At 45.5% G+C, this 17602-nt stretch overlaps 1 protein-coding gene across 1 annotated transcript in view; it reads left to right on the forward strand.

The window, feature by feature from the left end:
- Positions 1-16043, forward strand: part of LOC133547903 (kalirin-like) — a gene marked incomplete at its 3' end in the record, with an annotated part of 63833 nt that extends 47790 nt beyond the window's left edge. The window contains exons 32-40 of the mRNA XM_061893388.1: positions 7431-7540; positions 7605-7674; positions 7767-7856; positions 9719-9811; positions 9871-9982; positions 11106-11296; positions 11581-11682; positions 11759-11913; positions 15944-16043. Coding sequence (XP_061749372.1) covers positions 7431-7540; positions 7605-7674; positions 7767-7856; positions 9719-9811; positions 9871-9982; positions 11106-11296; positions 11581-11682; positions 11759-11913; positions 15944-16043 — 1023 coding nt within the window. The remainder of the gene's footprint in view (positions 1-7430; positions 7541-7604; positions 7675-7766; positions 7857-9718; positions 9812-9870; positions 9983-11105; positions 11297-11580; positions 11683-11758; positions 11914-15943) is intronic.
- Positions 16044-17602: the final 1559 nt, after the last annotated feature.

Genomic DNA, 17602 nt, shown 5'->3' on the forward strand with positions numbered 1-17602 from the left:
CACCATAGTACCACTGGTATCTCTGACTACACACACCATAGTACCCACCACTGGTATCTCTGACTACACACACCATAGTACCTACCACTGGTATCTCTGATTACACACACCATAGTACCACTGGTATCTCTGACTACACACACCATAGTACCACTGGTATCTCTGATTACACACACCATAGTACCACTGGTATCTCTGACTACACACACCATAGTACCACTGGTATCTCTGACTACACACACCATAGTACCACTGGTATCTCTGACTACACACACCATAGTACCTACCACTGGTATCTCTGATTACACACACCATAATACCACTGGTATCTCTGACTACACACACCTTAGTACCCACCACTGGTATCTCTGACTACACACACCATAATACCACTGGTATCTCTGATTACACACACCATAGTACCCACCACTGGTATCTATGGCTACACACACCATAGTACCTACCACTGGTATCTCTGATTACACACACCATAGTACCCACCACTGGTATCTCTGATTACACACACCATAATACCACTGGTATCTATGGCTACACACACCATAATACCACTGGTATCTCTGACTACACACACCATAGTACCCACCACTGGTATCTCTGACTACACACACCATAATACCACTGGTATCTCTGACTACACACACCATAGTACCCACCACTGGTATCTCTGACTACACACACCATAGTACCACTGGTATCTCTGACTACACACACCATAGTACCTACCACTGGTATCTCTGACTACACACACCATAATACCACTGGTATCTCTGACTACACACACCATAGTACCCACCACTGGTATCTCTGACTACACACACCATAATACCACTGGTATCTCTGACTACACACACCATAGTACCCACCACTGGTATCTCTGACTACACACACCATAGTACCACTGGTATCTCTGACTACACACACCATAGTACCCACCACTGGTATCTCTGATTACACACACCATAATACCACTGGTATCTATGGCTACACACACCATAGTACCACTGGTATCTCTGATTACACACACCATAGTACCACTGGTATCTCTGATTGCACACACCATAGTACCCACCACTGGTATCTCTGACTACACACACCATAGTACCCACCACTGGTATCTCTGACTACACACACCATAATACCACTGGTATCTCTGACTACACACACCATAGTACCCACCACTGGTATCTCTGATTACACACACCATAATACCACTGGTATCTATGACTACACACACCATAGTACCACTGGTATCTCTGATTACACACACCATAGTACCACTGGTATCTCTGATTACACACACCATAGTACCCACCACTGGTATCTCTGACTACACACACCATAGTACCACTGGTATCTCTGATTACACACACCATAGTACCCACCACTGGTATCTATGGCTACACACACCATAGTACCACTGGTATCTCTGACTACACACACCATAGTACCACTGGTATCTCTGATTACACACACCATAGTACCCACCACTGGTATCTCTGACTACACACACCATAGTACCACTGGTATCTCTGACTACACACACCATAGTACCCACCACTGGTATCTCTGACCACACACACCATAATACCACTGGTATCTCTGATTACACACACCATAATACCACTGGTATCTCTGATTACACACACCATAGTACCACTGGTATCTCTGACTACACACACCATAGTACCCACCACTGGTATCTCTGACTACACACACCATAGTACCCACCACTGGTATCTCTGACTACACACACCATAGTACCACTGGTATCTCTGACTACACACACCATAGTACCCACCACTGGTATCTCTGACTACACACACCATAGTACCACTGGTATCTCTGAGTACACACACCATAATACCACTGGTATCTATGATTACACACACCATAATACCACTGGTATTTATGGCTACACACACCATAGTACCACTGGTATCTCTGATTACACACACCATAGTACCACTGGTATCTCTGATTACACACGCCATAGTACCACTGGTATCTCTGATTACACACACCATAGTACCCACCACTGGTATCTCTGACTACACACACCATAATACCACTGGTATCTCTGACTACACACACCATAGTACCACTGGTATCTCTGACTACACACACCATAGTACCACTGGTATCTCTGACTACACACACCATAGTACCACTGGTATCTCTGATTACACACACCATAGTACCACTGGTATCTCTGACTACATACACCATAGTACCACTGGTATCTCTGATTACACACACCATAGTACCCACCACTGGTATCTCTGACTACACACACCATAGTACCACTGGTATCTCTGACTACACACACCATAGTACCACTGGTATCTCTGACTATACACACCATAATACCACTGGTATCTCTGATTACACACACCATAGTACCACTGGTATCTCTGATTACACACACCATAGTACCCACCACTGGTATCTCTGACTACACACACCATAGTACCACTGGTATCTCTGACTACACACACCATAGTACCACTGGTATCTCTGACTATACACACCATAATACCACTGGTATCTCTGATTACACACACCATAGTACCACTGGTATCTCTGATTACACACACCATAGTACCCACCACTGGTATCTCTGACTACACACACCATAATACCACTGGTATCTCTGATTACACACACTATAGTACCACTGGTATCTCTGATTACACACACCATAGTACCCACCACTGGTATCTCTGACTACACATACCATAGTACCACTGGTATCTCTGATTACACACACCATAGTACCACTGGTATCTCTGATTACACACACCATAGTACCCACCACTGGTATCTCTGACTACACACACCATAATACCACTGGTATCTCTGATTACACACACCATAGTACCACTGGTATCTCTGATTACACACACCATAGTGCCCACCACTGGTATCTCTGACTACACACACCATAATACCACTGGTATCTCTGATTACACACACTATAGTACCACTGGTATCTCTGATTACACACACCATAGTACCCACCACTGGTATCTCTGACTACACACACCATAGTACCACTGGTATCTCTGACTACACACACCATAGTACCACTGGTATCTCTGACTACACACACCATAGTACCACTGGTATCTCTGACTACACACACCATAGTACCACTGGTATCTCTGACTACACACACCATAGTACCACTGGTATCTCTGATTACACACACCATAGTACCCACCACTGGTATCTCTGACTACACACACCTTAGTACCACCGGTATCTCTGACTACACACACCATAGTACCACTGGTATCTCTGATTACACACACCATAGTACCCACCACTGGTATCTCTGATTACACACACCATAGTACCCACCACTGGTATCTCTGACTACACACACCATAGTACCACTGGTATCTCTGACTACACACACCATAGTACCACTGGTATCTCTGACTACACACACCATAGTACCACAGGTATCTCTGATTACACACACCATAGTACCACTGGTATCTCTGACTACACACACCATAGTACCACTGGTATCTCTGACTACACACACCATAGTACCACTGGTATCTCTGACTACACACACCATAGTACCACTGGTATCTCTGATTACACACACCATAGTACCCACCACTGGTATCTCTGATTACACACACCATAGTACCACTGGTATCTCTGACTACACACACCATAGTACCACTGGTATCTCTGACTACACACACCATAGTACCCACCACTGGTATCTCTGATTACACACACCATAGTACCCACCACTGGTATCTCTGACTACACACACCATAGTACCACTGGTATCTCTGACTACACACACCATAGTACCCACCACTGGTATCTCTGATTACACACACCATAGTACCTACCACTGGTATCTCTGACTACACACACCATAGTACCCACCACTGGTATCTCTGACTACACACACCATAGTACCTACCACTGGTATCTCTGATTACACACACCATAGTACCCACCACTGGTATCTCTGACTACACACACCATAGTACCTACCACTGGTATCTCTGACTACACACACCATAGTACCCACCACTGGTATCTCTGATTACACACACCATAGTACCACTGGTATCTCTGACTACACACACCATAGTACCCACCACTGGTATCTCTGACTACACACACCATAGTACCCACCACTGGTATCTCTGATTACACACACCATAGTACCACTGGTATCTCTGACTACACACACCATAGTACCCACCACTGGTATCTCTGATTACACACACCATAGTACCACTGGTATCTCTGACTACACACACCATAGTACCCACCACTGGTATCTCTGACTACACACACCATAGTACCACTGGTATCTCTGACTACACACACCATAGTACCCACCACTGGTATCTCTGACTACACACACCATAGTACCACTGGTATCTCTGATTACACACACCATAGTACCCACCACTGGTATCTCTGACTACACACACCATAGTACCACTGGTATCTCTGACTACACACACCATAGTACCCACCACTGGTATCTCTGACTACACACACCATAGTACCACTGGTATCTCTGATTACACACACCATAGTACCCACCACTGGTATCTCTGACTACACACACCATAGTACCACTGGTATCTCTGACTACACACACCATAGTACCCACCACTGGTATCTCTGACTACACACACCATAGTACCACTGGTATCTCTGACTACACACACCATAGTACCACTGGTATCTCTGATTACACACACCATAGTACCCACCACTGGTATCTCTGACTACACACACCATAGTACCCACCACTGGTATCTCTGATTACACACACCATAGTACCACTGGTATCTCTGACTACACACACCATAGTACCCACCACTGGTATCTCTGATTACACACACCATAGTACCACTGGTATCTCTGACTACACACACCATAGTACCCACCACTGGTATCTCTGATTACACACACCATAGTACCCACCACTGGTATCTCTGACTACACACACCATAGTACCCACCACTGGTATCTCTGATTACACACACCATAGTACCACTGGTATCTCTGATTACACACACCATAGTACCACTGGTATCTCTGACTACACACACCATAGTACCCACCACTGGTATCTCTGATTACACACACCATAGTACCACTGGTATCTCTGACTACACACACCATAGTACCCACCACTGGTATCTCTGACTACACACACCATAATACCACTGGTATCTCTGACTACACACACCATAATACCACTGGTATCTCTGATTACACACACCATAGTACCACTGGTATCTCTGACTACACACACCATAGTACCCACCACTGGTATCTCTGACTACACACACCATAGTACCTACCACTGGTATCTCTGATTACACACACCATAGTACCCACCACTGGTATCTCTGATTACACACACCATAGTACCCACCACTGGTATCTCTGACTACACACACCATAGTACCCACCACTGGTATCTCTGATTACACACACCATAGTACCCACCACTGGTATCTATGGCTACAGTAGCCGTCATGGGCCGACAATCCAAGCGGTGCGGCTTCAAAGTTGTACTTCAAAGTCACATTGTCGTATTTTGATCAAATTTCACAGCACTATTACATAAATATACATTAGTCTTAAGTCAAAAAGAATGATTGTGTCTTACTTCACCTAATTAATAATCTTACATCCCAGTCCATTGTTAGGATTCTTATGTTTAATTTGAGCTTTAAATTTTTTGTCCACTTGCGATCGCTATGATTTAAGTCCACATATAAATTCAAAACCACATTGAAATGGAACGTTTAACAAACTTCATTAATCAGTATAATTGGTATAAAAATACATACGACTTTCAATAACCTCATTTTCTGGGGCATCACTCTCATATAGACACATGAACAGGTTTTCACCGCCACGCCGTGTGGAAATTGGAACACACCAACTAGAGATGTCCGATAATATCGGACTGCCGAGGTTTTTGGCCGATAAATGTTTTAAAATGTAATATTGGAAATTATCGTATCGGTTTCAAAAAGTAAAATGTATGAGTTTTTAAAAGGCCGCTGTACGGAGTGGTACACGGACGTAGGGAGAAGTACAGAGCAGATGCATCTCATACTTGCCAACCATCCCCATTTTCCCGGGAGACTCCCCAAATTTAGGGCCCCTCCCGAAAATCTCCCAGGGCAACCATTCTCCCAAATTTCTCCCGATTTAAATGATAAAATGATAAATGGGATGTACTTGTATAGCGCTTTTCTACCTTCAAGGTAGTCATAGCGCTTTGACACTACTTCCACATTTACCCATTCACACACACATTCACACTTCCACCCAGAAAACAAAATTGGGGGCGTTGCTTTAAAGGCACTGCCTTTGCGTACCGGCCCAATCACAAAATCTACGGCTTTTCACACACACAAGTGAATGCACAGCATACTTGGTCAACAGCCATGCAGGTGACACTGAGGGTGGCCGTATAAACAACGCCAACACTGTTACAAATATGCGCCACACTATGAAGCCATACCAAACAAGAATGACAAACACATTTCGGGAGTACATCCGCACCGTAACACCACATAGAGACAACACAATAAATACCCAGAAGCCCTTGCAGCACTAACTCTTCCTAGTCGCTACAATATACACCCCCCGCTACCAAACCCCGCCCAGAGAGCATGTCCCAAATTCCAAGCTGCTTTTTTGAGGCATGTTAAAACAAATAATGCACTTTGTGACTTCAATAATAAATATGGCAGTGCCATGTTGGCATTTTTTTCCATAACTTGACTTGATTTATTTTGGAAAAACTTGTTACATTGCATCTAGCGGGGCATCACAAAAACATGGGGCATAATAATGTGTTCATTCCACCACTGTATATATCGGTATGGGTTGATATCGGAATCGCTAATTAAGAGTTGGACAATATCGGATACGGGCAAAAAAGCCATTATCGGACATCTCCAACACCAACGTCATGTACACTTCAATGTTGTTGTTTTTTTTAATCCATGACATTGAAATAAACCTGCCGGAAAGGCCAGTTGTAACTCCACAGATGGCGGCAACTCAGCGTTGTTGCATCAAATGAATCTGTGTGGCTTGGAAATGTGACCTTGACGAAGCAGTGGAGTCATTTGAACGGTGGACATTTACAACTGATTCTCACTTGCTATCTTTTATATTCTTATATCTGCGCACTGGTTTTTATTGTTCACCTAAAAGACCCGTTCAAAAAACTTGACTTGTTTGGTAGCAGATAGCAGATTTGAGATGTCAGTGCATAGTAACGCGCTACATTTCACGCTAGATTCTAGAAGCCTGTGGAAAGGTGTGGCGAGCGCTGGGTTGAAGTCCCCTGCTCCACACAATACTTACTACTTCCTGACATGCTGTAGACATACCACTGGGAGATGACGAGTGGCTCAGAGGACGTCCCATCTGGTCTTTGCAACAAAGATGACGTGGTGTTCGGGAACATTCAGGATATCTACGAGTTCCATAACAGGTATTAACGCCATGTGGAGGCTTGTGTTTGCGCTCTTGTAGTAAAGTCACCATGCCTGTTCCAGTATTTTCCTGAAGGAGCTGGAGAACTACGAGCAGCTTCCTGAAGATGTGGGACATTGTTTCGTCACTTGGGTAACCCATCTGCTTTTATTAAAACTCCTCAATCGGGCCATGGGAATGAAGAAAAATCCTCTTTTTGAGTGTGATGGTGTTCCTCCTCTCAGGCTGACAAGTTTCACATGTACGTGACCTACTGCAGGAACAAGCCAGACTCCAGCTTGCTGATCCAGCTGCACGGCACTGGCTTCTTTGAGGTAAATACCCTCTTTTACGCACCTTGCCGACTGCTGATGAGCGGGTCTAGTCAGGTCTTGTTTCATACGTAAGGCACACTGGATTCTAAGCCACATTAAAGGGGTTATATTGGGATTTTTTTCTAAATGTAAAGATGTCTTCAAGTAGCTTTCTGACAGTCTCTTCGGGACGCGCCGTTTTTTGGGCACTCTTATTTACTTGGCTCACCTTCCACAGTGTCTTGGGATAGGTCTTTATTGTCATCGCGCAAGTACAACGACATTTTGTTTCCTGCACAAACCCGTTCAAGATCAGACAAACAAACAGTGTACAGGGTTACAGAACAGGAAGGTTGATGGGTCGCCACAAGGCGCCCTGTAAAAGATGGGAAAAAGGTCAACGCTAGGGAAGGATGAGTAAAAAAATACAACCCAAGGGGGCCCAGTCTGGAGTTGGAAAAAACCGCCATAGCAAAGCACATGTACATATTACAACGTACATCTCCAGATATCTGGCAACAGAGGGGAGGGAGTGGGGCGTCATGGTGGCAGGCCGCAGCTCTCAGGCGCTGACCTTCCTTTCATCACCCCTATGGGCTTTGCATCGAGAGCGTTAGATTGTGGGGATGGGGGAAGGATATGTGTGTGTTTGCCGTATATTTCTGTGGATGCATGTTTGTGTGTAAGCCTGCAGTGTCTCTCAGTTCCGCGGCCTTATTGTCATGCAGCCGATAGTCCAAAGTCAACAACAACAGGTGTGTGTCTATGAGAGACAAGAAGGGAGGTTGTTGTGTCTTCGGGAGAGCCTCCAAGCCAGAGAAACAATCCCAAGTTACAATGTTTTGTATGTATTTGCTTTTCACTCCAAATTGTCTGACTGATCCTCAAACCTGCAGGGCAGACAGTCTTATGTGTCTTCTCCCCATCATCTTTGTTGTAGTGGTGTAGCGTGCAAGGACGGGAGTGGAAGAAATGTCAAAAAATGGCGCTAACTGTTTTACAGACATTCAAACTTGACTTCAATCAATAACGGAGCAGCATCTCCTCATCCGGGGCTCACTAGTGCAACAACAACACCCAAAATGTGTCCTGTGACCGGAACTCTCTTATAAGTAAAGTTCCTTGGGTGAATAATGTAAAGTCACTACACCGGTATGTTTTAGTGCTTTCATGGTGAGTTTACTGACAGATATAAGTAAGAACTTTACACTACTTTATATAAGAAATGGCAACAGTGGAGGATGAATGTCACATAACAACAACATAAAGAGAAAGAAGAAGCGTTTTCACGGACTACAGTGGCGGACTTGCACACATTTTTTAGGAATTATGCATATTCAAATACAGATCAGCAGGTACCAGAAGGGAAGAAAAGTTGCTTTTGCATAATATTGTGAATCAAAACGGTAGATACTGTCTGCTAATGGGTACCATATTGTGGTCCTTATACACACCATAGTACCACTGGTATCTCTGACTACAGTAGCCGTAACGGGCCGACAATCCATCAAGCGGTGCGGCTTCAAAGACGTACTAAAACATTTTGACAGTTTTTTGATAATAATGTTCCATATTTCAATGGAACGTTTTTAAAGTTTTGGTGTTGTTTACTGGCGTCATATTGCAGTCTACACATATCTCTTACGTGTGATTGCCATCTACTGGTCACACTGTCATTACACCATGTACCAAATACAATGGCTTCAAAGTGGGTAAGCACAACCAGAATTATTCCCTACATTAGGCACACCGGGTTATAAGGCGCACTGTCCAGTTTTGAGAAAATGAGAGGATTTTTAAGTGCGCCTCAAGGTCGGAAAATAGGATCCAGATGCGAAAGTTGTACTTCTTAAATGTCTGAGTCTGGTCTTGTTGCTCTGCAGGAGGTCCAAAGGAGACATGGGCTGGCCAACTCCATCTCGTCAGCGCTCATCAAGCCAGTTCAGAGAATCACAAAGTACCAACTGCTGCTGAAGGTAAAGCGCTAGCACACAAACTTCCGTATTTGGCTCTTTTAAGAGTTGTTTGCTTGCAGGAGTTGCTGGCTTGCTGCGAAGAAGGAAAAGGAGAGATCAAGGAAGGCTTGGACGTGATGCTGAGTGTTCCCAAAAGAGCCAACGATGCTATGCACGTTAGCATGCTCGAAGGTATCCATTTTTCAAATGAGATCCTTCTTCAAGGGCTTTTTTTAGAGATGTCGGATAATGACTTTTTAGCCGACATCTGATATTCCGATATTGTCCAACTCTTAATTACCGATTCCGATATCAAGCGATAGCGATATATAGAGTGGTGGAATGAACACATTATTATGCCTCCTTTTGTTGTGATGCCCCGCTGGATGCATTAAACAATGTAACAAGGTTTTCCAAAATTAATCAACTCAAGTTATGTAAAAAAATGCCAACATATTTATTATTGAAGTCACAAAGTGCATTATTTGTTTCAACATGCCTCAAAACAGCAGCTTGGATTTTGGGACATGCTCTCCCTGAGATAATCCTGATACCCACTACAACAACTATGGGAAATACTATACATTGACTTTCACAAAGTGCATTATTTGTATTTTTATTGTCAACATGCCTGAAAACAACAGCTCCAAAAACAATGAAGGCACACAGCTTCAGTCCAAAGTATACTCGAGTCATAAAGTAAACAATGTAATGTTTGGGATTGTGCTGAAAAAGTGTATTTCCCCAGCGACAACTGTGTGGTACTACTTTTTTTCCAGTGTTTGCTTTTCATCCATCTTCCGCTTGTATTCATGGCGTGTCTCCTTATGATTCTTGAAGAGGTGGGAGATCAAATTGCTCGTATTAAAGGAAGACGTCTTGGTTCCTCCTCATAACCAACTTGTTGCAGTCATTGCAAATGGCCAGTTTTTGATCCGTCAGGGGCACTTTAAAATAATCCCAAACCATAGACATGGTGTGGTTAGTCAGTCGCCGAGCGAGCTGGCTTGTTTGCCACGGCTACAGCACCGGCAACAACACACTCTAGTTGTTGTTATGCTGCGCTGGCGACGGTTTGCTGAGGTCATCAAGCGTGGCCAGTAACCCTCTCATGCTGTGTTGGGAGACGCATCTGCTCTGTACTTCCCACTACCTCCGTGTTTTACCTGTTCAGAGGCCTTTTTTACAAGTCATACATTTTACTTTTTGACACCGATACCGATAATTTGCGACATTACACTCTAAAGCATTTTTCATCTCTAGCTTTTTTTGTTGAATGACCTCTGTGACATATGATTTTGTCATTCACCGTCAGGTCTGGAAGAAGGTCTGGAGGTGCAAGGTGAGCTTCTCTTGCAAGACTCCTTTCTTGTTTGGGAACCAAAGTCTCTAATCAGGAAGGGGCGTGACCGACACCTCTTCTTGTTTGAGCTGTCACTCATCTTCAGTAAGGAGATGAAAGACTCATCAGGACGAGCCAAGTACCTTTACAAGAGCCGCCTGAGGGTAACGCCCACCTTCCGCTACTTTGGCATCAAATGAAAGATTTCGAACAGGGATTTGTTACATGTTGAGATGATTTGGAGCAGACATGGCTCCGTGGAGGACCACAAGTCATGAAATAGATTCTTGGGGATGTATTTATATGACGTTTGGGGGAAGAAAGACATATCTTAAAATGATCCTATGAGTATCCATCCATCCATTTTCTAGCTGGAGCCTATACGTGACTTCAACTTGACAGTTGCAGTAGGCTTCTGCTAATGACGGATCCTGTCTCTCAATGTCAGACATCAGAACTTGGTGTAACAGAACACATTGAAGGGGATCCTTGTAAATTTGCTCTTTGGTTCGGAAGGACGCCGACCTCCGATAACAGGACGGTTCTGAAGGTAAATGTTCGGTCGGTTGATTTCATTTCTGAACCCCGGCTGTACTCAGCCTGTCCTGCTGCTGCTGTCTTTCCAGGCACTGTCCTTGGAGCTCAAGCAAGAGTGGGTCCGCAGCATTCGACAGGTCATTCAGGAGAGGCGAGGTCACCTGCGGGGTGCACTGAGGGAGCCCATTCCACTTCCCAAGACTCCCAACCTGACTCTCGGGCGACAACGCAGCATCTCACGCAGGTCAGCACACGGATGACTCGCGTCCTTGCTGGTTTACCTCCCACCTCAACACTTCCCCACAGTAAATTATTGTCCTCTGATTATGTCCTGATCAACACTAGTGGTAGAACTAGACAGCATCGCTAATGTAACTTTGAAAAATGACATTATTATCATTATATTTTTTTCATGGGATGAGGTTTGATGCTCTGAAGTTGTGTTTTGCTACCAGAGTGGGATGTCCAGATCAATACTGACCAGAGTGCTGTCCTCGAGGTCTGTGTTGCTAAAGCAGCGCTCTGTTTACCGGAATTCTATTCTATTCAGGCCACAAGTCCTTGCTGAGGTTAGCTCGGTGGTTCTTAACCTTGTCGGAGGTACCGAACCCCAGCAGGTTCACATGTGCATTCGCCCAACCTTTCTTTAGCGAAAAATAAAATGTGTTTTTTTTTTTCCTGGTGCACAAAATGAAGCGTGGATGAACATCACCTTGTTCAAAGAACAACATGAACTCCCAAGAAAATACACGCCTGCAAATCAGTGTGACTTTGAGAGACCAGTTGAGCAATGCTCCTCGGCAAGTGCCACTCTCATGTCATGTTCTTTGTCTTCCTTTTCATGCCCAGCATCCACCAAAAGGATTGCTCGCAAAGAGATGTTGTAACAAATGGTAGAACAAATTCCGGGGCTTTCTGAGCAATTACTGGATACTTTTCCATTTGTCCACACAAAAATGTTGTTGTGAAGAGTTGCTGTGGAAGCTGGCTCTGCTGAATTTCAGTCATTTGGTGGAGGTATTCATCATTGACATTTGCCGTCTCAACAGCAAACGTGAACGGCTCTCTCAGCCATGCCGGATATGACTCTCTTGGAGGGAAATACCCGTCCAGAGACTTTGCAAGCTCATCTAAGTGCGTGGCACATGTTTGCTTCAGTCCCATGTCTCCCATCCAGACACGTCTCGTCGCTCACATCTTGCTCCGCTGAATGCTCAAGGAGTTTTTGCCTTTGCTCAAGCATATGGAAGATGAGAGGGAACATTGTTTGGGGGTATCCATGATACGCCGAGAAGGAGAAGTTTTTATATACACGATGAGTCGGATGTGTCTTGACCTCCGCTGAGGCCGACTCACCGGACCCCTAGGGTTCCATCGAACCCAGGTTAAGAAGCACTGATCTAGAATGATCAAATTTGGATTTATTTTAGGCGCAAAATGCGATGAAAGGTTCAAAATCCCTCTTCAGGCGTTTTTTTTGTCAAGTCACATGGTCCATTTTTAGCCGCATTTGCGAGTAAATGAGTTGCACCGTCAAGCCTTGCATGTGTCAATAACTCTCTTGTTTTGTTGTTGTGGTCATGCAGCCGGATCACTAAAGTCATTCAAACGTACAGTCTACACCAGGGGTGTCCAAACTTTTTCCACTGAGGGCCACACACGGAAAAATGAAAGCATGCAGAGGCCGTTTTCATATTTTTCATTTTCAAAGCATAACTAAATATATGGATTTAAGTTGTTTATTTTTCCCTGTAGGGCTTCCGGGTCTAAGTCATTAAAATGTTAAAAAAAAAAAAAAGTCAAAATGTTTTTAATTTTTTTAATTTAACGTTTACAGTAAATCTCTACAGCAGTGGTTCTCAAATGGGGGTACTTGAAGGTATATGTTGAAGAGGTTGATTTAGCCTGCTGACGTGTATTTATAAATGGTTGATTTCTATAGGCTAGTAAGGTAAAGTGTTGTACCTGACATGTTTGGGCTACCTTGCTTCTGCAGCCTTCATCAGAGGCAGCTGATGAAGGCTGTGAAGGCTTGTGATGAAGGCATCACAAGCCTCCACCCGTGACAACATCCTCATGGTGGGGGAACATGAGGTGCAGCAACCACATGCAGTGGCATCACAAGCCTCCACCCGTGACAACATCCTCATGGTGGGGGAACATGAGGTGCAGCAACCACATGCAGTGGCATCACAAGCCTCCACCCGTGACAACATCCTCATGGTGGGGGAACATGAGGTGCAGCAACCACATGCAGTGGCATCACAAGCCTCCACCCGTGACAACATCCTCATGGTGGGGGAACATGAGGTGCAGCAACCACATGCAGTGGCATCACAAGCCTCCACCCGTGACAACATCCTCATGGTGGGGGAACATGAGGTGCAGCAACCACATGCAGTGGCATCACAAGCCTCCACCCGTGACAACATCCTCATGGTGGGGGAACATGAGGTGCAGCAACCACATGCAGTGGCATCACAAGCCTCCACCCGTGACAACATCCTCATGGTGGGGGAACATGAGGTGCAGCAACCACATGCAGTGGCATCACAAGCCTCCACCCGTGACAACATCCTCATGGTGGGGGAACATGAGGTGCAGCAACCACATGCAGTGGCATCACAAGCCTCCACCCGTGACAACATCCTCATGGTGGGGGAACATGAGGTGCAGCAACCACATGCAGTGGCATCACAAGCCTCCACCCGTGACAACATCCTCATGGTGGGGGAACATGAGGTGCAGCAACCACATGCAGTGGCATCACAAGCCTCCACCCGTGACAACATCCTCATGGTGGGGGAACATGAGGTGCAGCAACCACATGCAGTGGCATCACAAGCCTCCACCCAGACAAACCGACTGAAAACTTTTTCCCCAAAAGCAATGATGTCGCTGAACACAAGACAAGGAGTGGGCATGTGAGCTGTGTGCTTACTATTTTCATGTATTCTATGGATTTTTATCTATTTATCTATGTTCTTATGTTTCTATGTGTTATGAGGAATTTGCACTCCTTTAATTTTTGCTTACAACCTCCCACCTCCAAAGACATGCACCTGGGGATAGGCCCCTCCCACCTCCAAAGCCATGCACCTGGGGGTAGGCCCCTCCCACCTCCAAAGACATGCACCAGGGGATAGGCCCCTCCCACCTCCAAAGACATGCACCTGGGGATAGGCCCCTCCCACCTCCAAAGACATGCACCTGGGGATAGGCCCCTCCCACCTCCAAAGACATGCACCTGGAGATAGGCCCCTCCCACCTCCAAAGACATGCACCTGGGGCTAGGCCCCTCCCACCTGCACCTGGGGATAGGCCCCTCCCACCTCCAAAGCCATGCACCTGGGGATAGGCCCCTCCCACCTGCACCTGGGGATAGGCCCCTCCCACCTCCAAAGCCATGCACCTGGGGATAGGCCCCTCCCACCTCCAAAGACATGCACCTGGGGATAGGCCCCTCCCACCTCCAAAGACATGCACCTGGGGATAGGCCCCTCCCACCTCCAAAGACATGCACCTGGAGATAGGCCCCTCCCACCTCCAAAGACATGCACCTGGGGTTAGGCCCCTCCCACCTGCACCTGGGGATAGGTTGATTGGCAACACTAAATGGTCCCTAGTGTGTGAATGTTGTCTATCTGTGTTGGCCCTGTGATGAGCTGGCCACTTGTCCAGGGTGTACCCCGCCTTCCACCCGATTGTAGCTGAGATAGGCACCAGCGCCCCCTGCGACCCCAAAAGGGAATAAGCGGTAGAAAATGGATGGATGGATCGAGGTACAATGACAATAAAGATATATTCTATTCTAAGATAAATAAAATCCCATTAAATATATTTGAGACCCAAACGGTGCCCCGCTCATAAAGTGATACTTTTTATTAGTTTTTTTTTAAACTTTCAACACTGAAGTTACGAGATAAACTTCAAATATTTCTGTCCATTTTACCTTTGAACTATTATTTTGGTTTTTTTGTGCTCTTTTGTCAAAGAAAACGTTTTTGTGTCGCAACCACACAACTTTTTCTACTTAGATTTCACTTCATTCCCCTTTTTTCAATGTTTATTTTTATTTTTATTTTTGCAATAGCATTTCCAGAATGTGCAGCGGGCCAAAAAACATTTAGCTGCGGGCCGCCCTTTCGACGCTGGTGGTCCACACTCTCTGATCCATCAAGCACATTTCTAACAACTTCATTATTATGACGGCCATCAAAGGTGCAACATTTGTGTGTTCACACGAGGCTCTTTCTGTTCTTACTGTTTGACAGAGAAACCAGCGAGGATGACAGCCTGGGTGATGCCAGCAGTCAGCCGGACACCGTCTCTATCGCCTCCAGGACATCACAAAATACTGCAGACAGTGACAAGGTATCTCAGACGACTATCGCCTCCTGGACATCACAAAATACTGCAGACAGTGACAAGGTATCTCAGACGACTATCGCCTCCAGGACATCACAAAATACTGCAGACAGTGACAAGGTATCTCAGACGACTATCGCCTCCAGGACATCACAAAATACTGCAGACAGTGACAAGGTATCTCAGACGACTATCGCCTCCAGGACATCACAAAATACTGCAGACAGTGACAAGGTATCTCAGACGACTATCGCCTCCAGGACATCACAAAATACTGCAGACAGTGACAAGGTATCTCAGACGACTATCGCCTCCAGGACATCACAAAATACTGCAGACAGTGACAAGGTATCTCAGACGACTATCGCCTCCAGGACATCACAAAATACTGCAGACAGTGACAAGGTATCTCAGACGACTATCGCCTCCAGGACATCACAAAATACTGCAGACAGTGACGAGGTATCTCAGACGACTATCGCCTCCAGGACATCACAAAATACTGCAGACAGTGACAAGGTATCTCAGACGACTATCGCCTCCAGGACATCACAAAATACTGCAGACAGTGACAAGGTATCTCAGACGACTATCGCCTCCTGGACATCACAAAATACTGCAGACAGTGACAAGGTATCTCAGACGACTATCGCCTCCTGGACATCACAAAATACTGCAGACAGTGACAAGGTATCTCAGACGACTATCGCCTCCAGGACATCACAAAATACTGCAGACAGTGACAAGGTATCTCAGACGACTATCGCCTCCAGGACATCACAAAATACTGCAGACAGTGACAAGGTATCTCAGACGACTATCGCCTCCAGGACATCACAAAATACTGCAGACAGTGACAAGGTATCTCAGACGACTATCGCCTCCAGGACATCACAAAATACTGCAGACAGTGACGAGGTATCTCAGACGACTATCGCCTCCAGGACATCACAAAATACTGCAGACAGTGACAAGGTATCTCAGACGACTATCGCCTCCAGGACATCACAAAATACTGCAGACAGTGACAAGGTATCTCAGACGACTATCGCCTCCTGGACATCACAAAATACTGCAGACAGTGACAAGGTATCTCAGACGACTATCGCCTCCTGGACATCACAAAATACTGCAGACAGTGACAAGGTATCTCAGACGACTATCGCCTCCAGGACATCACAAAATACTCCAGACAGTGACAAGGTATCTCAGACGACTATCGCCTCCTGGACATCACAAAATACTGCAGACAGTGACAAGGTATCTCAGACGACTATCGCCTCCTGGACATCACAAAATACTCCAGACAGTGACAAGGTATCTCAGACGACTATCGCCTCCAGGACATCACAAAATACTGCAGACAGTGACAAGGTATCTCAGACGACTATCGCCTCCAGGACATCACAAAATACTGCAGACAGTGACAAGGTATCTCAGACGACTATCGCCTCCAGGACATCACAAAATACTGCAGACAGTGACAAGGTATCTCAGACGACTATCGCCTCCAGGACATCACAAAATACTGCAGACAGTGACAAGGTATCTCAGACGACTATCGC

The sequence above is a fragment of the Nerophis ophidion genome, unplaced genomic scaffold (assembly GCF_033978795.1).
Source record: "Nerophis ophidion isolate RoL-2023_Sa unplaced genomic scaffold, RoL_Noph_v1.0 HiC_scaffold_262, whole genome shotgun sequence".
Classification (NCBI taxonomy): Eukaryota; Metazoa; Chordata; class Actinopteri; order Syngnathiformes; family Syngnathidae; genus Nerophis; species Nerophis ophidion.